This window comes from Lissotriton helveticus, chromosome 11 (assembly GCF_964261635.1).
Source record: "Lissotriton helveticus chromosome 11, aLisHel1.1, whole genome shotgun sequence".
Taxonomy (NCBI): domain Eukaryota; kingdom Metazoa; phylum Chordata; class Amphibia; order Caudata; family Salamandridae; genus Lissotriton; species Lissotriton helveticus.
The window spans coordinates 1,084,221,583-1,084,248,780 of NC_136072.1; the positions used below are offsets into that span (position 1 = coordinate 1,084,221,583).

Sequence of the window (27,198 nt, forward strand, 5' to 3'; positions counted from 1 at the left end):
TGGGATTAATACATCGAGGGCTTGGACAATCCAAGCACAGAAGATGTTATATCCAGTTGCAATGTCATCCGAATGGGCCAGAGGTGTAGTGATCAGGAGACAATGGAAATCCTCCAATTTGAGCTTTTTCCAGGGTCGCCTAAAAGATGATTTATCGGGCTTCCCAATGGAACATGTCATCGTTGTTATAACAAGCTCAATAAGATAATGATCACTCCATCCCATGGGTCGAGGGGGTGAGACCACTGCCAGTTGAAGGTTAGTAAAGACCGGGTCAAAAGTGTGACCACCCTCATGAGTCGGATGACGGACCAGTTGGGGTAGCTGTACTGCTTCAAGATCGTCCAGCAGACCTCTAATCGCTGGTATGTCCATGGCATCAAAGTGTATATTGAGATCGCCAATGATGGTAATGTTGGAGGAGAACAGAGAGAGAGAACTTACCAGCTCAGGAAGAGCTTTCCTGAAGGCACTGTCATCCCCCGGAGGGCGGTATATCAGAAGACCTGACAGTGTTTGGTGCTGGCTGATACTGATAGAAAAATAAGCACACTCTGCACCGGTCAGGTCCATGGGTTTCCAGGTACAGGTGAAGCAAGATTTGAAAGCCACAGCAATGCCTCCACCTCTCCCCTTACGGTTTAATGTATGGATTACGTAACCCGAGGGGAGGGCCAGATTAATAATAGCCGAGTCCTCATCGTCAAGCCAGGTCTCCGTCATGAAAAAGACATCAGGGCCTTCTAAAGAGATAAGTTCGTAAATATCTCGATGATGTTTCGACAGAGATCTGACATTATGGTGCCAGAGTTTAATGGCATTGGGAGGAGGAGATTCCTTCTTACGACATAACAATATCTGGCTAGGAGCTCTCGTTGGTGTCGGTAGTTCCCACCAGCCGCAAGGGCAAGTATGGGGCCCGCATAAGGGATGCTGAGCCGAGTGCGGACAAGAGGGCAAAGTACTTCTAATCGAGCGAAGAGCCTGACTAGAGTACTGATGGACCATACTTACACCACGATGATGTCCTGCCACGCCCTGCGCGTCCTTGGCGCGGACGGGTGCAGACGGGCAGGACTCTGGCAAGACTCCGGCAAGCGACGGCGTCCAGCTGTGCGTTCCCGCTGCGCGGGAAAGAGCGACTTTAAATAGGCGGAGAAATGGAGGGTGGAGCGCAGGGACGCTCCAAGATGGCGCCCGCCGAAAAAACCAGCGTCCCAATCCAAGATGGCGCCGAATATCGATCCCCAGAGCCACCCACAGAACCCGGATCCACCAAAACGGTGGTGTGCTTTCCAATTTTAAATGCAGGTAAGAGGGGGGGGGAGAAGCCCTACCAGTACACTATTAAAACTGAGCAAAATGAGAACAAGCATTTACAATGCAATGGTCTCGGCATTATTAAAGGTAGAGATATTGGCATTGCTCATGACTTTTTTTTTTTAATCCTAAATAAATGGCATTGTCATTTACAATGCCAATAGCTTAATCGCTTGCAAATGCATAACCTAGGGAAAGGAGATTGAAGAGAAAAGAGGGAAGGCCAGGAAAGAGTGGAAAGACCGAGGAGGGAGAAAGAGCGAGAGAGACAGACAGAAAAAGAAAGAAAGCGTCAGCCATACGGATTCAACATGACTTAAGGTTTTGTCAGCATCTTGCCCACTGGAAAGCAGCCTCACTTCAGCCTTCTTTAAAACTGCAAAAAGCTAGAAGTGGTTTTCAGAGGCTGGAATGTCGGGGACTCTCTTTTTCAATGGAGTGACACACACTAGATGAAGTCTCACCCCGGGCCCGATCCTGCCCATGTGAGGGCCAGGGTACAACGTGCAGGCTGTCATGAAACATCTACTTTTACTACAAGTTGGCAGTTAAAGTTCGTATAAACTCAACAGGGACACTTGACACCTCGATCTATTCTCTCAAGGCACAGGATCCATTACAATGTGACCTCAAGCCCCCTAACCAGGAAGACAGGCCGCCTGGAAGGCGACTGGTAAGATAGCTAAGTGGGATAATGCATGTACAGCGGATAGCTGTCTGTAACCTTAATGTCAGGTTTTCGAATTCTGGTGGGGCCACGCAGACTTTCATGCATATAAGGTCGATTAAATTACTATGTCCAATACAGCCATCTTAACCAAGTGCCTACATACAATTCGGTTTATATAATGTGCTATGTATTGTAATTAATGTGCTATGTATTGTAATTACCTTAGAACTAGGCACAAGCACTTCACTCCATTATAGGTTTTTGTTTGCAAGTGGCTTACAGTTTAGGACTACAAGTTCCAGAATTCAATGGAGGTGGACGAGATACTGACACCTGAGACAGCAGACATCAACAATGCTATGTCTATGTATAGGTACACAAATATATGGCTAGCGTGGTAGAGAAAATAATATGAGACTTTTTCCTGAATGAATGTGTTACTGTGGATACTTCCTGCACTGAAGGCCTTGCTCCTCCATGTATGGTTTACTTTCACTGACCCCACTCCGATCCCTTATCTCACGCGCTATCGAGTCCGGTGAGATCCACGCAGCCCGTCCGGAGGGATGAGGCGATCAGGGGATGGAAGGTGAGCTGCAGGCGGCTGGCGAAACAACAGGGGGAGAAGAGACGAGGGGGAGAAGAGGGAGGAGACGGTGGAAGGAGAGGCGCAGGGAGGTAGAGACAGAGGAACAGAGACGAGGACGCCGAAACAGAGATGTAACTAGGCACAAGCACTTCACTCCCTCCCAGGATCCAGAGGCTGCAGTCACAATATATGGACGGCTTTCAAAACAAAATTAATATCCCAAAGACGTGAGGCTGTCTCCAACGAAAAACAAAAGCCGATACTCAGAGCCCAAAAACTGGGAATGCGAACCAAACAGACCTTGATCCAGCAGAAGAGAGAATAATAACAAGAAAAACAGAAGACGGAAAGAATCCACGGACGGAATACACGGAGGCCGCCCCGGAAGTCAGGCACGGTCGCCTGTGACGGGGGCGGGGCCACGTCCAGACCGGAAGAGGAGGCAGGCGGAGTCGATGCGTCTCGCGGCCCGGGGCTCCTGTGAGCGGTGTGGAGACCCGGGGCCGCGCTAGCAGGAGGTTGGGCGCCGCGTGCTGAGAGAAGAGTCCCCGACATTGCCCAGGTAAGTTTCAAAAGGCTGGGGGGGCTTGGTGCACTTGTGTGTGTGTGTGTGCGTGTATGCTCGTGTGTGTATGCGACGGCGACGGTGACGGCGGGGGAGGGGGGGCCTCGGTGCACTTGTGTGTGTGCGCGCGTATGTGTCAGGGGGGGTGTGTCTCTGTATGTATGTATGTATGTATGTGCGTGCGTGCATGAGTGCTTGTGTGTGTATGCGCATGCGTGTGTGGTGCTTGCGCTTCCCAGGAGACAGCGCCTGGCCACAGCGCGCGTTCCCGTTTCAAATCGGCTCCAGGGATGCGCGCGCCCCAAACTGTCTCCTGGGGAGCACACTCCCTAACATAAGATCTCGGCGGAGACGCGCTTCCGCGCGTCTTTTAGCCGAGACCTAAAAAACGAGCCTGTGATAAAATCACTGAGGAAATTAAAATAGTAGCTTACAAACCGCAGCGCGCCTAATTACACACAGGAGATGGGAGATGTGGAGTGGGAAGTTTTTGCTCAGCTTGGCATGTTTACTTTATAAGCTATAGGTAAGCTTCATGAGTAAGAATGAGGGGAGTTTGAATATCTCTAGCTAGTAAAGTGTGGACGACAGCCTCTGAAAAGAAAGTGCACGTTGTTACTTGGATGCAGTTGGGGTTCTATACTGTGGGGCAGATACTAGTCAAAGTGCATTAAAAAACAAATAGGACCTGTTTTCTTTTACTACGGCATAGACATTGCCAGGACAGGGTGAGAGGCAGACCTCGTGCTTCAATACATCCACTGAACACACTGAAGCTAGGGCTCAAGTATCCAGACTGAGCAATGGGACTTATGAACGATGATTCCCAATAAGAGCAGATTTGTGCAGAAGGGCTGGTTCACCGTGCAACAATTTCCATGCAACTTCATGCAATAGTGAGGGTTGGGAAAAAACAGTCGGTGGGGCTATGGCAGATTGGCCTGCCTAAGGTGTAGGTCCTGCGTTTATGTCTTGAGATGCCTAATGGACCGGGAACTAGGACACCACAAGCCCCATGGAATCATGGTTTGCCATCAATATGCCATTGTACGATACAAGGTTTTTATGCATCTATATACGAGTATGTTTGCAGCCCTAGCACTCGATGTTGGCAGCTTTCCCCTTTTGTGCCATGTAATGCAGCAACAAACTATGGCAGCAATCATTATATAAGAGCTCTGATATAGCCTCTCCGATTATGCGAGGCTCATGATAAAACCGTCCAGAACCTTACTTCTGGTGAAGGTGTCTGAGTGGATGGATCTGTCCTTTCTTAAACTGAATGGTGCCAAGACAGAAATTATGGCACTTGGCCACACTGCCCCCTTGAATTTAGATCTCATGTGGCCTAGCTGTCTTGGCCCTCCTCCTGCACCTAAGAAACAAATTAAGAGTTTGGGTATTTGGTTTGACGCAAACCTTAATTTTACAGTTCAAGCACGTAAAGTTGCCGCTAACTGTAATGGTTTGCTTAGATCAATAAGGAAGATTCTGCCTCTTCTGCCGTTTGAAGTTGGCGCCTGCTGGTCCAAGCCCTTATTCTATCGCGGCTGGACTATGCGAATGCAGTCTACTTGGGTGTGCCACAAGGAACGACTAAGATCTTACAGACTGTTCAGAATTGCGCGGCACGTCTTGAAATGAATGTTCCTAAACGTAACTCAGCTAAGTTAGCGATTCGCCAGTTGCATTGGCTTCCTGTTCAGGAAAGAATCTGTTTTATGGCTATGTGCATTGTCCATAAGTCCATTACTGGTAATGGCCCCCTTCTGATTCAGCCCATGGGCAATTATATTGCACCACTCGGGCACTTAGATCTAACAACAAACAACTTTTGCTAGTCCCTAGGATTAAACGGTCGCGGATGGGACGTCGACGGTTCGCTTACAACGCGGCAAAATCTTGGAACCAGCTTCCGGACCATATTCGTGTGGAACATAACTACCTCCGGTTCAGGATGTTTCAATGAACAGTGGTGAATGTTAAGGTGTCACAGGAAGCGCTGGGATGCCCTTGGGTAGCCATGCGCTATATAAGTGCGTATTCATTAATTCATACCATAGTAGGATTTGAATACTAGCCATTCCCTTATGTTGCCACGTTTTCACAAATCTACATACTGGGGCTGAAGGTAGTGGTAAGCAATAGTTCCAGGGTTGGAATACCCTTTGGAGTCTGTGCAAACCTAATAACTTGCATGTTTTAAGGATTTTCACCAACTCTTCTCCAATCCTTCCCCATACTGAGAAAGGTTGGAACTTTACTCCTGACAATGGCATATGTGACATTTCTTCCAGGGTTGGGAAAAGTTTTTGGAGAGAAAGGGAATTGCAAACACTCAGATTTTTGCATGAGCAAATTTCTACACGTACATGTTTGCTCATGCTAAAATGCAGTTCACAAAAACTTCTTGGCCTACTTATGTACATATTTGTGAATTCACTAAATTGGTTTGTCTGCACTTAATGCAAGGACATATACTGTAGGTGCACTTTTGAGACTTTCTTTAATAATTGGGCTCCTAATAAGGTCTGGAGTTAATCATGACCTTTTGTGTTTATTAAAATTCTATTGGATGGCTTCACTGCTCTTTCACAAGGAGCGTATCGGCACACAAAGTAGTTTTGTTCAGTGCCAGGAATTACTGCAGCATGTGTGCTTTTTGAGGCCAAAAACATTTTTAGCTTTTGCCAATGTTTGTTATAATGGTGAGGGCCCAGTAGCACCCACACCAATAAGGTTTTACAAAAACCATTCCAAAACAAGTCACACATTGACAAAAACCAAAACGCTGACCATCAATTTCAAACCTACTGGCTTTGCCAATGCTTGTTTATTTTTATGTTGCCCACAATCTTATTGAAACTGGTTACACTGATTTTCCCTTATGAATATCTTTGGGAAATGCTGCCATACATCTACATATTTTACTAAATGATGTGGCAAAGAAATGGTACATAAAACTTTACAGTATTAGCCAATGTTTTTTTCCTAACATTTTTTGTGAACATTTTATTTTGAAAGCAAAGACTCCTCAAGCTTGCTTTCAGGCTTCTCAAAATATTTGCATCTAATCAGAGAGCATTCTGGGAGCATTATACATAGCCTCATATTGCTAAACTTTGATAAAGTGTGAACACATTTTTATACTGGAACCACTGTCAGTAGTGCAGTCCAAGCTTACAACATTTACTTAGAGCGCTAACCCTAATAATAAAGGCTTTGCATTAATGAAATATAAATACAAGTTTTTACAGCATTGACACAAATATTACCTTAACTGAAGACAATGCTCTTTGCTGATCCATAATGTGTTACTGTAAACTGCCAGCCAAAGAGTAAGTGCTCTAGGGGGTTGGGCCTACTTGTCCCAAGGACAAAATACAGATTAAAACTTGTTGCCCTTGACCCCAAACAATATGTCCTGGACCTCGGGCTATAGGAATTCCACATCCATGCCAGTTTTGGTCCTTCCATCTTTCTCACCGCAGGTAAATGTATCAATAAGTGAGAGGTAGCAAGCAGGATGGCCTGCATTCACTGCTATCTTCTGAAAAAACACCAACACTGAGACAGGTAATAGACTCATACCAGCTAGTAACTGGAGCAATATTTCAAACACTCAGTGGGCACAGACAGCGGAGCGAACTGCTGCTCAGCTGACCAATCCTCAAGCATAGAATAAACCAGACCAATCCCACACTTGTGAAGCTGCACAGCTGGGCCTTATGTGCCACCAACAACACAGCAAAGTAATAAGCATCACAGGTGGATGACCCCTCACCTTGTGCAGACACTAGAGCAATCCTCCACGTGTCAGGCAACTGAGTTATTCCTCACTTTCCAGGGCACAGAGCCATATTCTGATCAGCTGAATATTCTCTTCAATAGTACAGACCGCAGAGCTACCTCTTTTGTCACAGACTACTGAGGTAACCACCAGTTGAATCAACGGAGCTATCCTTCACTTGTCAACGGCACTGAGCCATACTTTGATCAGCTGGATATGTTCTTCCCTAGTGCAGGCAGCAGAGCTATCCCTCGCTTGTCAGACAGCAGGGTCGACCGTCACCTGCCTATGTGAGCAGAGCTTGACAAGGTTGCATACCTGTTTCTCTATGTCATCTATCTGTAGATCCATCATTTGCATCCACCCATTTACACGAGGGGCATCTCTTACTAAGAGTCTCGAGAGAGGAGAATTTCGAGACTGGAAGCTTTTGGGGAAAGGAAACCTAAGTGGGGAACACGTTGGTGGCCTAGGAAAACAAGAGAACAGAGAAACACAGGTACAGGGGACAAGTGGATAGAAGCTAACACGGTGACCTTGGTTAATGAAATAACAAACAACAAAGAACAAAAGGGGCCTGGGACTGAGAGAGGATGAGACCCTTAAAATAAGAGATAATATTGATATCATTAACACAGCTTTGGTGGAGGACTGCAAAGCACCCACTACATAGCCTGCCTTAGGGACAACTCATGGTATAATTCACAAAACGGGTTACACCCACCAGAATTTAAACACTTTCCCTCCAAACCACATAACCCGCTCTTCCACAGGGCTTGGGAAGGCTGAATGTCCCATCGGGTCACAAGGAGACTTTCCAATTGGGTTAACCCTGAGATGGACACATTAGACCCCTCACAAAACACTAATGTAATATCCTGGCAATCAGAGAGGAGAAACATACTAGGTTAAAGCTTCACCTCAGAAAGCAATTATTAACTGTTTAACAAGAGTTTGGGGCATGAAGACAGAGCTTCACAAGCGTAGCACACTTGCGCTGTCTAATGATAGGCAGGAAAAGTGCCTCTTATTTAATGTAAAATGTTTTTATTACCAGCGACATCCTATGATACAGGCCTGCGCTTCACCACGCCCCACAGCCTGAGCTCCATAAACACCATCACCATCTCAGAAACGCACCCCGACAATGGCTACTTGTACTAAAAAGATCGGCAAACCACCCTAAAAAATCCCTATGTCTATTGTGGGCACTGCTCTACAACTTACCCTGTCACTCCCTTTTTCTCTAATTTAACCGCATCGTCAAGCTCTTATCATTTCCAGATAGACCCGCAACACTACCCCTTACTCCTTCATCTTCTTCACAGCTATTAATGGATTCAAAATGGCCACAGCCATTCCAAACCAGCTATGTGTACCTCCACCTCTATTCCTCCCTTTGCTCCTTCATAAGAGATATTACCTCTGCTGCTACTCTCCTGCCTTCCACATCGTGTGCATTTCATAACATTTACATGCTACTTGAGTTGCTTTAAAACCCAATAAAAATTATTAAACTAAAAAAGGCAAAACTGTTTGGAGACAAATCTCCTAGATTAAGTCTAAAGGCCAAGTTTGTCGGACATGTACTCCATCATAAACATCACGGATCTCCAGTATTCTTATTGTATGTGCCATAGGATATAATGCACTCGTGTAACCCATCAGTTAAACTCTAAATTAGGCACTAAAATCTGTCACGGTGTTTAGTTTAAAAATATAGATCAGTGGTTCTTAACTTTATGACTTCTGTGGACCTCCACTTAATGGTTAAGTAAATTTGGGGACCCCCACTGAATCATTAATGGAACCTGGGGACCCCCACTGAGTCATTAAAGGAAGCCTGAGCTTAAACAATTTCAATGATTTGAACTTTTAACAATACACAAAATACAGGAAAAAGCATTCATGAGAAAAAAGGGCATGTGATGAAATATTTCATTTAATTACCAAATATTAAAAAAATCTAAAATTAATTTTTAATGGGAAGGTTGGGGCTTTTCTAAATGAACACAAGCCACTTATCATCCATTCTATATTTTGTTTGATGTGTTTGCACTGATCACACAAATCAATCGAGGACACCAACTTAATTTCTAGCCTAATTTCAAATTCCTTCTAATTTACTGAACATTTTAAAATGCTCGATTTTATGTATTGCTTCTTTATTTATATACACTTTATTAATGTGTTAATTATATTTTTTATTTACTAAGCAGTTGTGGACCTCTTGATTAGACGTAGCAGACTGCAGGGGTCCCAGAACTACAGGTAAAGAACCACTGGTGTAGATTATTCCCTAAAACAACTTGATTTCTCATACAGTGGTCGCAAGGTTTTCTGGGTGGATACAGTGTGTGGCTCAGTAACTTCCTGTGCTTATGTTACTGCAACTCAGGCTATAGGTCAGAAGAAGTTCAAAAGGGTGTAGAGGGCAGCGCGTCACCCCTCATCCTCGTCCCAATACTTATAAATGAAATGTTATCCCATGAGCACAGCCATTAACAAGCAGATAAAATGAACAATAGGCAGAACCTCACCACACGAGAAGCCTTGTATGAGGCCTGCCACCTTTTCAACGTGCTGTTTTCCTTTTGATTTCCTCTGGAATCTTACTCTAGTTTTGGGACCAGGTTGAACGTTCCGTTTGGACCTTCAGGAAACATAGCTGTGGAATGGTGTAACACCTTTCAAGTAACATCAGCCAGGTGACAGAGGGAGGTTGGGGCTCTTGAGATTCCTCTCCGAGGGGCACTGAAGTCCTGCTCTGCTTAACATAAGTGAGTGGATGAGTTCTGCTTGTGAGAGTTCAGAGGTACCTTTTCCCTTTGCTGCTTGGAGCCTGTGGACAGCAGGTAAAGAGGAGCACATGACAGGTTTATGGAAGGCTGCTATCTGGGCCTCCCCTTGTGCCTGTGCTACACACAGCTGGATGTGCCTTCTGCTTCCTTTGGGGTGCTGTTCTTGGCATGGTTTATTCTGCTGATGATTAAGCACGTCTGGTGTTGGTGGTCTGTACTGAATTTTGTTTACTGAACAGTTTTAAACGCTGTTTGCAATACACTGTCAGTGTTTGACGCCTAAGTGGGGACCTAGGCACCTACTCTCTACCTGCTACACTCGCCATTCTTGAAGACGGTGGCGAGAAGAGTGGAGTATTGGAGATACCTGGATTACTCAATCTTGTTACTATGTCTAAGCATACGAGGTAAAGCCCCATCTCTGAAGATGGGGATGGGTAAGAGTTGGACTCTTGATTGTTAGCAGGAGTTACCTATGGCAAAGTAAGACACAAAAATGTCGCTATATTTTTCATGTCTGTCACTATTTAAAAGGTCTCTGGATTAGCATCTTGTTAGTCAGAAGAAATTTACGGAAAATGCACAAAATCAACCTCCTTATCTGGGTCATGAGCCAACAAGGTTACAATAGATTAGGAATCTCTGCTGTGGCATACATTTGACACGTGGGGAAGGTTCCATCATTTTTGCTATGCTGCCCTCTCGTGGCCAAGTTCTGAAGAACAAGGATTCTGAACTTCAATTAGGATGCTCGTTTTCGTGAAACATAAACTAGATTATTTTTTTGTCTCTTTACTGTGCTCTAAGGCATTGTAAACTGAAGCGGCGCCATCAGTCTGTAGTTCCCACGGCCAATGACGTAAATGGAGTAGTGGTACTCAGTGGCACATGGCCTTGCAGGAGAAAGCAATGCAGGAGTCAGAGCACCTGCTGGGGTGGTCAATGCCTGTTGTACAGAAAAAACAGAAGGTGCCTCTATGGCAGTGATTCTAGCAGCATGGGTGCAGGAGATTCTGGAAGTCATAAACAGGAGGTCTCGTGTAATTCTAAAACAAAACTGCCCTCTCTTTCTAGAGCTAGGAGCCTAGTCTCTAGGTCTAGTCTTTTGGTCACCCTAACTAAAAGGAGATCCTCCTCAGTGAGGTTGCCCTCACTGTTGGATATTGAGTTGGCTCTACCTCTGTAGGGGCTAGCCCCTCTTGGGTGTGGAGAGTAGGACACAAAGTTCCCTTCCTCCCTACATAGTTGAGAAGGTTGGTCTAAGACTTAATCATCCTCACTACTTTCCCCATTTCCCTGAAGGTCTTCACTTTTTTCTGTGTGTTGGTCCCGCCAGGAACTCCTGGAGTTGTACCCTGGTAGAGTTGGACACAGTTCTTATTTGTTTAGCTTTACAGAGAAGCCTGAACTCTCTAACCTGAAGGTTGGGTTCAGCGGTGAGGTTGAGCTCCTCAGCCATATTCCCTAGATTGCTCATTATTTTTTCGAAAGTGGGGTTCTTTTTAGAAGACCTACACTAACAATTCTAGATGCTTCCCCCTAACTTCAGTTTTTTTTTAATGCTTCAGGAACTTAACACAAGGACCTAACCAAACTTTTAGAAATTTGGAAAAAATAGTAAATTCAAAAAATGTGTTGTACTAAAGATAATTTTTGGATTCTTGTCATGTAATCAGAGGTTGATTAAATTAGTCCAATAAATGCAAGGCTAAACATCCCACTGTTGTACTAACAGCCCTCTTTGTGGTAGTGTGGGTGAGCAGTTAGCTTATCCAGGGAGTGTGTTAAGTATTTATTGTATTGACTCAATGAGGTTGACGGCACACACTCAGAGACAGAATCCAGACCAATTAGGTAAGTATAAAAAAGGTATACTTATATTTTATTTTTAGAACCAAGCAGGACTTGGCACCAGTAAGTAAAATAAACTTTCAAATGCAAGACTGTTCGAGGAAATGCCTTTGCTTTGAAATTGCAATTATTACAGGTTTGCACATGCTTTAGAAACAGTTTAAATTACACAGTAATTACTTTTCATTGCTCTTGGATTACTGTGAGTACTGGCGGTAGTATGCCTAGATACCTTTTATTAAGGCATTCTAAGGTGTGGTAAGTACGTCTTTTTATATTTTGCAACTGAGTTCTCTTTTCTTCATACATCAACAGTTCAACAGCTTAGACATTTTTAGGCCCAAAGGGCCAGATGTATCAAGAATTGCTATTGCGATTCTATAATAGAGATTTTTACCGATTCGTGATTATGGAATTGCAAAATGCAATGTATGTAGGTTTTGCAATAATAATTGCGATTCCTACATATTCCTTAATTGTGAATTGGCAATTGCGATTCGCAATTAAGGAATACCTTCCCATTCATTCCTATGGGTCTAGTGGCCCATAGGAATGAATCGGAAGACATTCGCAATTTGAGAGTACCAAATAGGTGATGGGGGGCCAAAAGGCCACCCTGTTGCACCCCCTAAAACAAGTGTGCACATTTATTTATTCAAAGTTTTATATAGCGCGAACAAGATCTTTACAGATATCAGAGTGCTTCACAGAGACAGGGGTAGGGGCAACAGAACTGAACAGAAATAATGGGAGCAGTATAATAGTCACTAACATAATAGGATAACAGTAATGTACAGAAAACATATCGATATACAATCAGGTAACAAGTAATATAAGACGGCGCAAGTCATTGATCCCGCTACAGTAGAGTTCAGGTAAACTTTGGATGTATGGATGGCTTATACCAATTTCTTAGGATAGAGAGAACACGGGGTGGGGGCATCGGGAGGGTGATTCAACAAACTAAAGTGTATCATATATTGGTCGGTAGTAGGAGAGTAGCATAGTAGTGTCACAATCAAGTAAGAATATAGTGCCAAGAGACAATCAGGTGATCAATAATACAAAGCGATGCAGAGTCTCTGATCCAACACCTATAAAGTTCAGGAGATCTTGGCCAGAAGGATGGTTTTCACCTCTTTCTTGAAGAATGCAGTGGAGGAGATAAGCCTGGTTTCAGGAGGGAGTGCATTCCAGATCCTGGGTGCCTTTCCTGAGAAGGAGCACTTGTAAGTTTTTTCCTTCCGGCATCTACGAGGTTTCAGGAGTAGATTTTCTGTACTTCTATTGTATCTCGAACCTCCTGATATAGACAACTTTTGAGCGAGGTAGTTGGGTGCCTTGTGGTGCACGGCCGAGTGTGTCATAACGGCAATTTTTAGCTGTATTCTGGCTTCAAAAGGCAGCCATTTTAGAGACTTTAAGTCTGGGGATATATGCGAATGTTTTCTTGAGCCAGTAATGAGTCTTGCGGCAGCGTTCAGGGAGGCTCTTAGGGGTGCTGTTGTGGATAGCGGGAGTCCGCTGAGGGCCACAATTCCGTAGTCTATGCGAGGGATGACTAAAGCTTGTACAGCAGTTTGGAAGTCTTTGGCAGGGAGGAAGGGTTTAAGTTTCCTCAGTGTGTTGATTTGGAAATTAGCTCCTTTTGTGGCTTTGCTAACGTGCTGTTGCATGTTGAGCTTGGCGTCGAGTGTGATGCCTAGGGATTTCGCAGAATCCACGATGGCAGGTTGGACATTGAGTGCTGTTAGGTTATTGAGCCAGGTTTGGGTGGTGGTAATTTTCGCCGGAGGTGAGATGAGTAGGAACTCAGTTTTCAGAGCATTTAGTTTGAGGTGATTATCGGCCAACCAAGATTGAGTGTTACTAAGTGTGGAATTCAGAAGTTTGATATCTTCCGGGGATCGTAGCTTTAGGTAAAGTTGTGTGTCATCGGCGTACATATGGAATTGAACATTGGATGCTTGGAGCAAGGTGGCGAGCGGTTCCATGACGAGGTTGAACAGTGTCGGGGAGAAGGAAGATCCTTGTGGAACACCTAGATCTGCTGGCACAGGTGTAGATAGCACATTGTCGATCTTGAACTTCTGAGACCGGTTATGAAGGAAGGAAGTAAACCATTTGAGAACAGTTCCCGATAGACCCATTCTAGTGCTTAGCAGCTCCAGTAAGTTCTCATGTTTGACCGTGTCAAATGCTGAAGAGAGGTCAAGAAGGATGAGGAGGCAGGACTCATTGCGATCGAGGATTTGGAGGGCGTCATCAATTATGTGCGTCATAGCTGTTTCCGTGCTATGTTTCGCTCGGAAGCCTGATTGATGAGGGTTGAGGAGGTCAAATTGGTCAATGTGTTTTGTTAGTTGGAGTTGGACACATTTTTCCAGCAGTTTGGCCAGGGTGGGGATATTGGTGATAGGGCGGTAATTGTTCAGGTCAGACGGGTCAGCTGTAGGTTTCTTGAGTATAGGCGTGACTTGCCCCACCTTGAGGGAGTCTGGGATGAGACCTTGTTGAAGGGAGCCGTTGATGATTTTGGTCCAAAGTGGGAGGAGCAGGGGGATGAAGTCTTTTACAGCATTAGCAGGTAGGGGGTCTATGAGGTGATTAGAGGGCTTCAAGGTGCAGAGCAGTTTGTGTATTGCTTCTTCCGAGTAGGTGTCGAAGTACAGCCATGATGCATTATTTTTAGGTTGAGTGTTAGACATTCTGGTGTGGCTGGGGAATCGGCTTACATCCATGATGAGGTCATTTCTTATGTTGTCGGTCTTTAGCTTAAAGAAAGCAGAGAAGGCTTCACAGTGTGGGGTGTCGCTTGTTGTGCTGTTTGATTGTAAGGGTTGTGTCTTTGTTTGAGTTTTGATTAGTTCGAACAGCTTTTTTGGCCTGTTTTTTGCTTGGTCCAGCTGGCGGCTAAAGAAGTCAGACTTTGCGCGCTTCATTTTCCTAAAGTAGGCATTTCTCTTGTTCTTAAGCGTTTTGAGATGCAGTGATGAGGGGTCAGATCTCCAGGTGCGCTCTGCCATTCGCATAGCACGCCTGTCATCATTGAGTCTGCCGTCATACCAAGGGTTAGAGATCTTGGTGGAGACTCTCTTCAGTTGCAATGGGGCGACTTCGCTGAAGTTTTTTTCATTTTTCAAGGTGCCATGTGGTGCACATACATGCCCTAAGGGCATGTAGGTAGGTACGCCACATGGCACCTTGAAAAATGCAAAAAACTTCAGTTTTCATGGAAATAGCATAATACCACCAACTTGAAGTTGGTGGTAATTCTTTCATTTTAGTGGCCCCTGACGAAGGGATGTAGAAGCCCAAAATGCAGTGGGTGAAAATATATGAGGCCAACCATGATGAATTGTTAATCCCTACGTGCCACCGATAACGCCTGGATGGGCATGCCAGTGGCTTTTGAAAAAAATGTGGAATAATGCTGCCTTTCAAGTGAATGGATAAAATATGGATGATGTTGAAAATATAAATAAAGACATAGATTACATTAAGATTATTGGATGAACATTGGTTTATTATAAAGAAAAAGATTTTGCTATAAGGCTGTGCGTCTGATTATTGGTGTGTGAGGACGTGCCATACACACAGGGATGTGTGCCATGTTGACTCTTCACTTTTCTTTGCACCTCAACATGCAGTCTGCAGTGGCAGTGTGTGTGTTTTAAGAAGCAGGGGCTCTAAGAGTGGCACAATAGGGCCTTCCCTGGTCACAGTGTCCTTGGTACCCATGATACCTTTTACAAGGGGCTTACCTGTGGCCAGGGATGTGCCAATTGTGGATACAAAGGTACAGTCTTTGGGGAAAAAACAGGCCCTGGTAACCTGATTGGCAGGGACCCAGGTCACATCAAGTCAGGTTGCATCAGATGTCTGGCAAAAAGTGGGGGGTAACCATGCAAAAAAGGGGCACTTTCCTACCCTATGTTTGGGCATTAATCTAGAATTAATTCACTGAAACCTTTGCGTGTTAACAAGTGAACAGGCGACAAAATAATGAAGTGACGTGGCCAAAATATCATTCTGCATAATTTATGTTTTGTTGCCACATAACTTACTTAACCCTGCTTCAAAATTTGGTCCACCACCTGCTGTAAAATTCTGATGGAAAAGATCATAGTTTTTAGCAACTGTGGGAACTGAGCGATAATGTCCCACCTCTATTGCTCAGACTGGGTTTACCAACACAAAATGTGACCGCAAACAACTGTCATGGTAACGCCCACTTGGAAAACTAGCATCCAGCCATAGTAGAAAGGGAATAATCAGTGCCCAAAACAACACCTAAATGAATCAATCAGTGTTTTACTTCAAACGATTCAAAGCAAATATGCATCACGAAAAGGTTAACGGTTTTTAGATGACAAAGCCATGCTTATAAATGCACCGTCAGGTGGTGTCACCATTTTGAGCATTTGCTCCGAGATACAGGCTAGATAGCAGGCATCCCTGGGTGAAAATCAGTATGCCTTAGACTCCTTTGTGTGCCTTGATCAAGGGAAAGACCAGTTAATACAAATCACTAAGGGTCTCCAAGCAGTGGAGATGCTCATTACTAATTTCTATCTAGTACTGTGTTTTACCATATGATTTTAAAAAAAATATTATTATCGGTCCATTAAAAAAAAATGGTGTTCTTGTCTTTGTAACAGCTAGACGTGCAGTACTCTAGGAAGACGGCAGATGGGGCCGAGTGACCGCTTTTGAATCGCTGTTTCCACATGAAAGCCCACGCACAGCACTATCTTTTAGTTCACATGGAGTTCCATAACCACGTGTTTTTCCGCCCCAGGCTCCCTCTCCGTTGCTGCATGATTGCGCGTATTGTACTCCACAGAGAGAGCAAAATGCAGTCGGTCCAGTGGTTGCGCACCTCGACAACACCGGAGGCGCCCTCGGCACCAGGACCTAAGCCCTTGACATCTACTCTGCACGTGTTGACGAGAGGACACAAAGCACACGCCCATACTAACGCACGGGGTCACGATTACCTTTACGTCTAACCCTAGAATAGGCCCCGAAGGTAGCCGCATCTAAAGAGAGAGGAGTAATCCGAGGAGACCGTGATGCATGCCCCTGGCGGCCATCTTGGGTTGACGACAGAGTGTCTCTTATGCTGAACTAACTACTGAAGCGACCGTACCAAACAACACCAGAAACTACAGGTCTGTGGAGAAGGCGTTTCAGACTATATATATTTATTTTCGATATTTGAAACCGCGGGACCTAGCTCTGAGAAGCAACATATCACATAAAACGTTTTCTACAGAAATGGAGCTTCTAAAAAAGGAGGAAATGCACGCAGAAAAGTGTAGTGTTTGTGTGTGGGGAGGGGGGGGGGGGGGGGTGTCCGAACTGAGCCCAGACTGCAATCAATGAGGATAGGAAGGGTAGGAGAAGTGACGGCATCTAATTCGGACAATACTTGACTGCATTGTGGTAAACCGATTTTTTAAAATCATTTTTACATCACACATATTTGTAATTAACTAAAAGGGAGAAAACGTGATTTGCCCAAATGTACATGTCAAGCGGCAGGCATGCCACAAGGAAACCCGTTTCCAGGTTTACACTCATCGTAGCCACCAACATAGGAATACATTTAAAATAGATCAAAGTAGTTATGGATTTAGAAGTAGTATTACAAGTGTAGTCAGGAGCCCGACTCACAAAAAAACGGAATCTACACATCGCAGAGTTAGTTAGCGCTCCAAAATGCAAAATACAGTGCATATTTATGGATTCAGAAACACCCTCGTGAATATGCATAGACATCTAGAGAAATTGTCCATTTCCATACATGCTACTTCTGCACATCTTTGTGGATGTGTGCCCGCATATGGCACATTCGGTGTGCCTGTGAAGTGAAATTCAGATGCACAAGAAGTCTCATGAACGGAGCCGAAAATATGTTAGTTTCACATTTCTAGGTTCTATGATGATCTTTTCTGCCCTTACCTTTTCAATTAGAAAATTAAAAGCAACTTTCTTAATATATGCATATTTTGGGTAAAAAGCTCTTGTTTCAACACAGACCCCATATTAATCAAACCCTCCCTGTGGAGTGATTATTTTGTGATTTACAGCATCATTATTCCATGACTAACTGACTTAATACCAGTTTTCCAATATCCATTCTATCCACCACTATGCAGTACTAAGCCTGAACGAGGCAACACTGGTTGCTTACAATAATGCCATTAGAAGAACATTAGCTTTAAAAAAATGAAATGCCATTGAATACTTTTATTAGTTCTCTTTAAGTCACTTTGTGTAGTACTAAAATTCACAAGTTTTTGCTTTATTTTGTCTTGTTTTTCATCATAATCCAGGCAAGTAAAAAGTGAAATCATTAACCCCTTCCATGCTGATGACGAGCTCAGCTCGTCATCAGCCTTACCTGCCCTGTGCGGATGACAAGGTGAACTCGTCACTCAACATGTTGTTTTCGAAATTCCAGCGCACAGCGGGAAAACCGCTAGCGTGGAAGTGGTTAATAGTGTCCAAAGATAGCACCAGCCCTATGCACCGATTTCTGCCTTTCCATGGCACTCTGAGATTACTAAGATGAGGGGGTGCAGCTACCCTTACTATAGTATACACAGAGGTGAAAATGCCCAGGGATGCATTCTTTGTGCACCCCTCTGCTCGAAGCCTCCCATATATAGGATTTAATTTCCCCCTAATAAAGAGTGGGGTGACGTCAATGTAATAGGAATTTGGCTGTTAGGATCTGGATAGGCGCACCCCACACACTGGCTCCACATGTTGACCCTGAAGGCTCCCATAAGTGTAGGTGTGGTCACACCTATCCAGGGATGGCAGATTTATGTGGTGTGCCCGTTTCCAACGCATATACTAAACTGGACATGCTAGAGATAGCAATTTTGCTTATAATGGGGCACATGGACCCCGCCCAAGTACATTAGGGCACAACCAAGGCTATACAACATGCTGCCAAAATCGAGAGTAATACCAAGATCACCCACATTGCATCAAACTTACAACAGGACAGTTGTGAGACCCAGCTGTTTTCAGCCACGTTTGCTATTCCTCTGGATGTTACAAACAGCAGAGATATGTTTCTTAAAGCTCACATAGTCACAGGATTCTACACATGAACTGTGCAGAGCAGTGAATCAAACTCTGAAACACCTGTTCCTTAAAGCGAAAGCACACTCTCATAAGATGTCAGGCAGATCCACAATCCCTCACCCAACCTATGTCCCCATGGTAGGCTCTGCAAACCGTTTCCATCATCTCTGAATGCCTACAACCACAAGGGTGAGCTAATTAAATAACATTATGATTTGGTATCAAAGCGCCCAGGCCATTTTTTGCTACTAAATTGCAAGTGGATGGAATCACAGTTTACCAACAGGAATTTCAGTAAATCACAACGCCTCTTGGTGATCGCAATTTGGCAAACAATGCTCTTCCTGAAGGCATATTGGCAACAGTGAGGTTATTTTCCATATTTTCTTATCCTGCTTCTTCTTGCCCTGCAGGAATAATATGGCAACTTAAAAAGACCTTGTACTTTCACTGACCTATAAATCTGAGAGCCCAGTTTATATTTCCGAAAGGCCTTTATGAAAGGCACAAAGAATCAACACATCTAAAATATCCTCATTTTAATAGATTAAGCACTTACCCAGCATGCCAATGCCCAGCATGAAGGCATCCATCCCATAAGGCATCACTCGGGATCGGCCCCGGGCAGAGCTTGTAGGGGACATGACCTCCTTTGGCTGAGCTTTCTTACATTCCACCTGCAATAAGTAAAGGGGTCAGTAGGAGAATGTTTACGATCCTCCCCATCTCTCAGAACCATAAAATGTCCACCAATCTCTTCCACCTACCTCTACCCAAGTCATATGGACCAGCACTTCCTGGTAGGGGACGGGGACCTTTTTTCCAATGAACACCGCTCTACACTCTGGTTGAGATTCCTACCAGTATCAAATTTCTCAACAATTCTGGTTTTGTCTCAAGGATATCTCCAACCATTCTCGAATCCACTCATGAAAACATTTACCCAAAACCTCTTTGTGCTCTCCTTACCAAAACCACTCTTCCACAATAATTTTTTGCACCTCGTTCCAAAATCTTTAACCCACACTATACCATCAAATCCAAAAATTCCCTATTTCACCCTCTTCTAAAATCTGTCCACAAACTGCAGCATCATTCATTTTTAAACCCTCCCAAATAACTAAACATTACATCTGCAAAAAGCACAATTGATGGACAGAATGCAGAATAATCATACATTCACCCCAGTACACAGATCTGGGCTTAAATCCATAGTTCTTTTGCCCCCGTGCCATTCCAGTTTGGACCCAGCCATATGCAAATCAGTCTTGACCCTGCACCCAATTAGAACAGTCCAGCCCGAACTGCCAGGCCAGGTCCACCCTGGACTGAAAAAAGTATCATAGGACCGGATTTGGGGTTTGACCCCTCATCATCCAGAATGTTTTGATTTGTTCTGCATTCCGTTCATCAATTGTGTGTTTTATGCTTCCTCGCCCTAAGTGCGCTGGGTATGCCCAGAGGTGGGTACTGGGCTCACTGTGCCACTTAAGCTACCCTGGCTTATGAGGGGTGAAACCCCGAAACCGGTCCTAGGATCCTTGTTTCCATTCCTGGGAGGACCTCTCTTGGCAGTTCGGGCTGGACTGTTCCCATGAGGCACAGGATCAATACTGATTTGCATATGGCCAGGTCTAAACTGGGGCGGCATGGTGAGCAAAAGAATAATGGATTTAACCCAGATCTCTTGACTGGGGGTGAATGTTTTGATTTGTTCTGCATTCTGTCCATCAATTGTGTGTCTTTTGCTAAACATTACATCTGCCCTTCATTCCACTTTACAATCCCAAAACCCTTCAAATTTGTTGTCATCTCAAGATGGCTCATTTCCTCTATGTTTTGTGTCACATTTCATAAAAACCTTATAACTGCAAGCCGCTTCATTACTCAATATTCCATTCCGCGTACCTCCTGAAACACTCCATTTATCAATATTCTCTATTGCACTAAACAGCACACCTCCGAATTATCCCTGTGCAACTTACACTCACGAAAAGGTCCTTTTTCCAATACCCACTTGCAAAACTATCCAGATCCCAACACTCCCGTTTCATCTGTGCTTGTTTTAACTGTTCTAGTAAAACAAAATTCCATAATCACAAGTAGCGCAATATCCTCTAGGCAATACTCTCCAGGGCATTTGCGATCCCCAACTGTATGGCCTGCAGGCTCTCTGGGTCTATACCGCAGTTTATTTTATTGAGGGGCAGCAAGCTTTCACTGACTACTTTGAACATCACGTCACAAAATCACCATTTTTGTGCACTGGATTACTTTCCAGGGTCCTCACAGCATACTTTATCAGTCTCCCCAGCATCACACGGGCCCCTCCTATACCACTACCTAGGGCTCTTGGTTATCGTTGAGCCCCTGAGCTACTTGAATTCCAACTTTCTGTTTTCCACAGACACTCTGGATTTTTCCAACAGGACCCATCCTAGGGTGACCTTCTTATCAACATAACCTCTACCCTAGAATTGTTGAAACCCAAAGTGCCATGCTTACCATCTTGTTGTTTATTTCATGGAAATGGATCTCGCACACCTTCTCGACAACGTCTTCAACTTCAAAAGTTACAAAACCGAACCCTGTGAAAGATGAGAGGGACATAAGAATGCATACTGGAGACCTAATACGAACCACACAATACGCCCTTTCACAAAAACAAAAGGAAAGAAATGCAAAAAAAGGGTATGGGAGTTTTTTTGGGGGTATAATAATTTTAAACATCAATAGAACAAGTGGATTGCCCTTCCTCTCTTCATGCGCTTTATTTATTCTTCCTCAACTACATGCTCAGATGCAGAAGATTAATTTCATAGTAATAACATACTAGCAGGTGTCAGTGCACCCGACTACGCTATTCCCCTTGCTATGAAAGGACATCCGAGAAAGGTTGAGTTACCATTAGAAAACAACTCTGATGAAGAGCGGCCCCTCCTAAACTAGTCTGCCTGTGTCTTAAAGACATAGGGCTTTATTTACAGGTTCGAGGAAGCTATACTCAGTCAAACTGTGATGAATATCCAGTACTCCGTATTAATGCACTAGTAATACAGTGGGCAGGGCACCTGCCACGTTTATGACAGAGTATCCCGTCTGCCAAACTCTAAAAAGGCTAAAGTCTCACAAGACTGATTAGTGGCAACCTAGAAATACGCAACCAAAATGGAAAATTGTATTACGCATATCTATGTCATTATTAGAGTGAACAATTAAAAACCCTATGCTGGAGGAAGGGGGCGATACAAGATGAATGGTTTCCTAATGGAGGAAATCTACGTGCGCATATTATATATTCTCTCATGAGACAATGCCATTCTCAAAACTTCTCTTGGAATAGGCCAGTAGGCTATGACTTTCCATTGCTTTCAGTCATACGCCTGAAAACTGCCTTGAATTACAGAAATGCATAAATCTACACCCATATAAAGTCATAGAAGTGCAGCTGCAGATTTACAACTTCCTTTTAGTATGGGGCCCATTGTACGTAAAAGTACGTCAAGTGGAAGCCTTGAGAATTTGGTTTGATTCCAGTTGTCGTGGACCAATTCTGTACAATACTGCTCTAGACCACTGAGGCTCCCAGATCCTTTTACTTCATTCAGATCCCCTCCCCGATCCACGGTTCAATAAAAGATGCATCTGCTAACATCCTTTCTCCCTGCAGTCTATGAGATGTGGTGTGGAAGCGCATCTACCCCAACCACTGAAAGGTTCCCGTATTTCACCCCACACACTCTTTCTGAAACAGTATGGCGTTTAACTTACTTTCTACTGACAAAGGTACTACAAAATGTTATCTTCCATCCAAGCAGGCAATCTGTTTAATTAGCCTCCATGACATTACAGTCTATCCTCCCAAATGGTGACTGTGCTGAAGAGATATTGTAGGTCCTTATATGCTTTCATGAGGACCGCCTGACGTTTTTTACTTTGTTATATAGCCTAACCAAGGCTAAAAAGGGCAACTACCAATGATAACTAGTTATTGCCACACCAAACAAGTAACCCCCGCCTTCTCTGGCACATCTGCTTTACTTACCTCGGTGTCGGTTGGTGGTTTTGTCAAACATGAGCATTGCATCGTCCACCTGTCAGAGAAACAAAAACATTGAAAGAATCAGAACCTGTCTACAAATGAAAGTCCACTTCATATCTTAGCTATGTAATACAAGGGACCCCCATTCAGCTTTATGCACCACTGTCATTGCCCTGCCTCACAGGCTTATGCCACACTCCTCTTCTATTAAAGATCTTGACTGCTCCTGTAGCAACTGAGAGGGCAAAAATAGCTTTCAGGCTTACCCTGTATAAAAAGGTGATAGCCAGAGAATTCTTTGGCAGAGAGCATAGTAACTGATTACATTGTGCTAGGGTCTCTTGAGTTCTGTTCTCTATAGAAAGGTAGGGGCTTCGAGCCAATCTCCATCCGTTTGCGTGCGGACTATGAAAGCCAATCTCCATCCGTTTGCGTGCGGACTATGAAAGGTGCATCTGCACCTCTGTATGAATAAAAAGCAACTAACTGAATGAACAAACATCCTAAACGCAGCACAGGCCCAATCAAGGTAATACACACACACAGTCTTGGTCATTCAACCCCATGCTTAGCTCAGCCAGAATCTATTCTATCCATCAAATGTGCATACCATGGACCCAACATTCAACATCACCCACCCATGCTCTGCATTTTTTAACGAATATTTCTACCCTCTGTTTAATTTACCATAGATTTGATTTGTCTCCCCTTAAACCTACCCCCTCAGATCTTACTACACCACTCTGAATCTGATTATTCTTTTCTGTTTCATGCACCTTAGGTCTGAATATCCTACCCTCTGTTTCACCCACCCTGGGTGTGATTATTCTATTCTCGGTAACACCCAACCTAGATCTGATTACATTACACTGTGTTTCACTCAACCTAAATCTGAATGTTCTACCCTTTGTTCGACCCACCCTATATCGGATTATTCCATTCTGTGCTTTACCAATTGTACATTTCATTATTCTACCCGTTTCACCTACCCTAGATTTGATTATTCTACCCTGTTTCACCCACTCTAGACCAGATTATTCTACCCTCTGTTTCATTCCCTGAATACCTGATTATTCTATTGTCTGCTTCACCAACCCTACTTCTGATTATTATACCTGTTTCACACAGCGTCTATTAAACCTCACCGCTGCACATTCCCAAGCCACCATCTACCAGGCGTGCGACATAAGCATCCCAACCTTCCAGATTAACCCACTACACACTTATAATTCTATCCTTTTTGCGCTATCAACCCTAGACTGTTATTTTCACCGACACCCACCCACTGCAACTTTACTTTTCGTTGTACTCGCGCTAAACACTGCAAGCCCACCCTTATAGGGCTTCATTTTTACCATTAGACCTCAACGCTTATCAAGAAATCCACATGCCTCATAACTGCCTGACCTCACTTACAGCCAGTAGTTGTACCACAGCAGTCCCACGCCAGTGTACGACACTGCCCAAGTCCTATCCCATAATCTGTCCACCACTGATATTGCCCCTTCTATCTGGGGTGGTCACATGAGACACAATAAACTCGCCTCCCAATCGCAATATTTTTTTAAAAGACACATGAACATTCACTCATGAAGTAATCTCCATCTCCTATAACTTTGGTTGCATTGTAACTGCTTGGCTGTTCTACCCGTTTGAACCAGTGTGTGTTTTGGGTACATCAGTATGGAACCCTATGTGATCAACTGCATAAACCTGCCCTTTTAAAATCACTGATATGTATTTTGGCTGTATTCAAGGTTCTGTATGAACGCCCATGTGTGTATCCTTGTGTATGCTATTGTCCCTTTGTATGGACATCTGTTATTCAGCGCCAAGATACCTTTCTGGGTGAACGTGCACTTTACAAATAACCGTTGTGTGTAATGTTTGCCAAGCATTAGTAGGTATCTTACAGTATCTTTTGCAGTATGTATCTAGAATTCTGCTATATCGCTTGTTTTTCCTATCGCTATGCACAATTTGTTACTCGTGGTGCTAAATGCTTTGGCTCTCTTTAGTTGTGTCTAGGTAGCACCGATTAATAACTGTTAAATAAAATCCATTGGGAAAAACAGTCTCCCCCCCACCCCCGAAGGAGCAACAGTTACAGCTACTGGCAGGAACAGATCAATCTTCAGACATTGCACCAACGACGGACCGAAGCAAAACTTGGACAGGCGCCTTCCTTCAAAAGTTGCTAATTTACTCCGAGAAAAATATTCTACCTTTTTTTCTACCACCTTCCAACCCCTAGAGCTCCCCCACCCCCGGGTAAACTTGCTCTTCACAACTCCTCCTCCATCTCCCCAACCCCCTCTTCACTTAATAAAGCTTGAATGTTGCTATGGCACCCTTTCTCCGAGTCTCTTCCCTCCCTCTGGGAGAGAGCAAAGCAGTTACAAAAACTTTTGTTAGGTCCTGAAGAGATGTGTCGGTGGGAGGTGGTGTTGGGGGATGTGGCAGAGAGGCGGGAGATTGGAGGCGCGGGGACAGATTTGTATGTGCAGGGCTCTATCCCTTTGTGTGTGCATACATCTGTATTTGTAAATCCGTGTGTGTGCGGAATTTAAAACCTACCCTTTGATGCCAAGTAAGGGGCGCCAAGCCTATCCTGTACATTCCCAGATGGGGCAGTCCTGATTTTCAACCTTAGAACTGACCACTTTCTCGCTTTGGTTTGCTTTTTCTCTCCTAAAAGACAACTCTCCGCCGTGCATTTCAATAAGGAACCCAATGGTGCATATTTGAGTGGCCAGAAACCCTCCATTCTCAGCGTTCTAAGCTTTGGAGCAATGCACATGTCTCAGTCTACCAGGCGCATAGATTGTAGCCTGGTTTTCGACGTCACCCTCCCTTTCTCACTACGGTTCGTTAATCGATACTACTGCTTCGTTTGATTTCTGTAATGAAAGGTCCAACATCCCAAGGATGCTAGACCACACATAAGCACACGGCACTGTATGATGAAAGAGTCCTAAAATGGTATTAAATATGCTAGTAGGAAAGTTCATTTTACCTATTTATGGCGGCAATCATTTGGTTATATTTAGTTTTATATTACTATACAGTTTGAATTTGAACTTACTTGTGTATACGCAAATGCAACTTTAAGTTTTGTTATATATTTAAAAAGCAATGACGTTTAACTTGGAACTATTGTTTTACTGTTTAAAAATAAGAACTTTTTTAATAGACTTTTTTGCCTCTGTTGCGACCATTTCTAAGTGCTGTACATATATGATATTAATACAGCCTAATTGTACTGGATTTTCCGACTTTATTAGTATGAACTGCTGAGTTGGGCTTGACAGATGTGAACACGTGACAAGCAGGTCACAAAAGATGTCACTGGTGAAAGATTATTCTCTGACCCATCCTGACAGCATTCAAGATAAGTTTAAAATAAACACACACGTCTGTATTATGGACTCCAACTCAACTAAAACTCTTCCATTCAAACAGCGCTCGCTTCTAAATGTGCATTCCCCCCCCCATCATTCTTCTTGTGTACATATATGAACATTTTTAGCTTCCACTGAGAGAGCTATACAATTTAAATTATTCACTATTTTTGTACATCTCGCAGTTGCCTTCACCAATTTCCTATCCTTTTGGAGAGGTTACCTACAGGCCTTGACTATAGAGGCCTTACTCGTGTCATGCATAGTTTTTACTTTATGTATTTTTCTTGAGCGGTTTGATAAAGTTAATATCCTGTAAATGTCATTGCCGATATCAGGTGAGGAAGAAGGTAGTAATGTTCAAGCCAAGTGAGAGAATCAAAATATTATGCATGTACACAGGTTATCAGTAAAAATAGGTCAATGGCTTGAGACAAGAGGTAGACTTTATTAATGAGCTCAAGCCATGGGAAGTTATCTTGCATTGGTAGATTTGTTGGAAAATACTTTTAAATTATAGTCCAGTTAGAAATAAAGGTGTGTCTTAGTTGAAGAATTTATTAAGAGTGAAAATAGAGTTAAAATGAGAAGGCTTGATGGAATGCTGAGGAGGTCATATTATGACACGAGGACCGCCATAAAATGGTGATACACCTGCCTCGCTAAACCCGAGTTTCCCCTGCCTCTTAGAGAGACTCGCTGATTAACTACAGTTGGAGTCTCTGCGGGTCATCAACCAAAGGCAGTGGCCCATCCACCAAAGGATAGCAGTTTTACATCATTTAGAGATTTTGGAAAAAAGGGGTGGTGATGGACAGAGTTTCTGAATGATGCAGAATACTCTTACCAAGTCAAGAGATCATGGTTTTACATCATTTAGAGCACATCTTCGAATCCCTTAACTAACATGGCTGATGCTTTTTCTTTTTCAGAAACAAGCCCTCACTTTGAGGACTTGTTCCCAAAAGAATGTCATGCAAGCCAAAAAAACATGGCGATCTGCACAGAATTTATCTTACACACTGCCTGTTGCATTTTCAGCAACAGCCTGCCACAAAGCCAGGA

General features: G+C 43.8%; 1 protein-coding gene across 10 annotated transcripts in view; it reads right to left on the bottom strand.

Moving 5' to 3' along the window:
* The window catches only part of MSI1 (musashi RNA binding protein 1), a 174,134-nt gene that overhangs the window by 21,786 nt on the left and 125,150 nt on the right, over positions 1-27,198 (bottom strand). For all 10 annotated transcript variants that reach the window (XM_078667677.1, XM_078667675.1, XM_078667674.1 and 7 more), the window contains 3 exons: positions 22,736-22,784; positions 21,196-21,278; positions 19,250-19,367 (listed from right to left, as the gene is read on the bottom strand). In XM_078667677.1, coding sequence (XP_078523803.1) covers positions 19,250-19,367; positions 21,196-21,278; positions 22,736-22,784 — 250 coding nt within the window. The remainder of the gene's footprint in view (positions 1-19,249; positions 19,368-21,195; positions 21,279-22,735; positions 22,785-27,198) is intronic.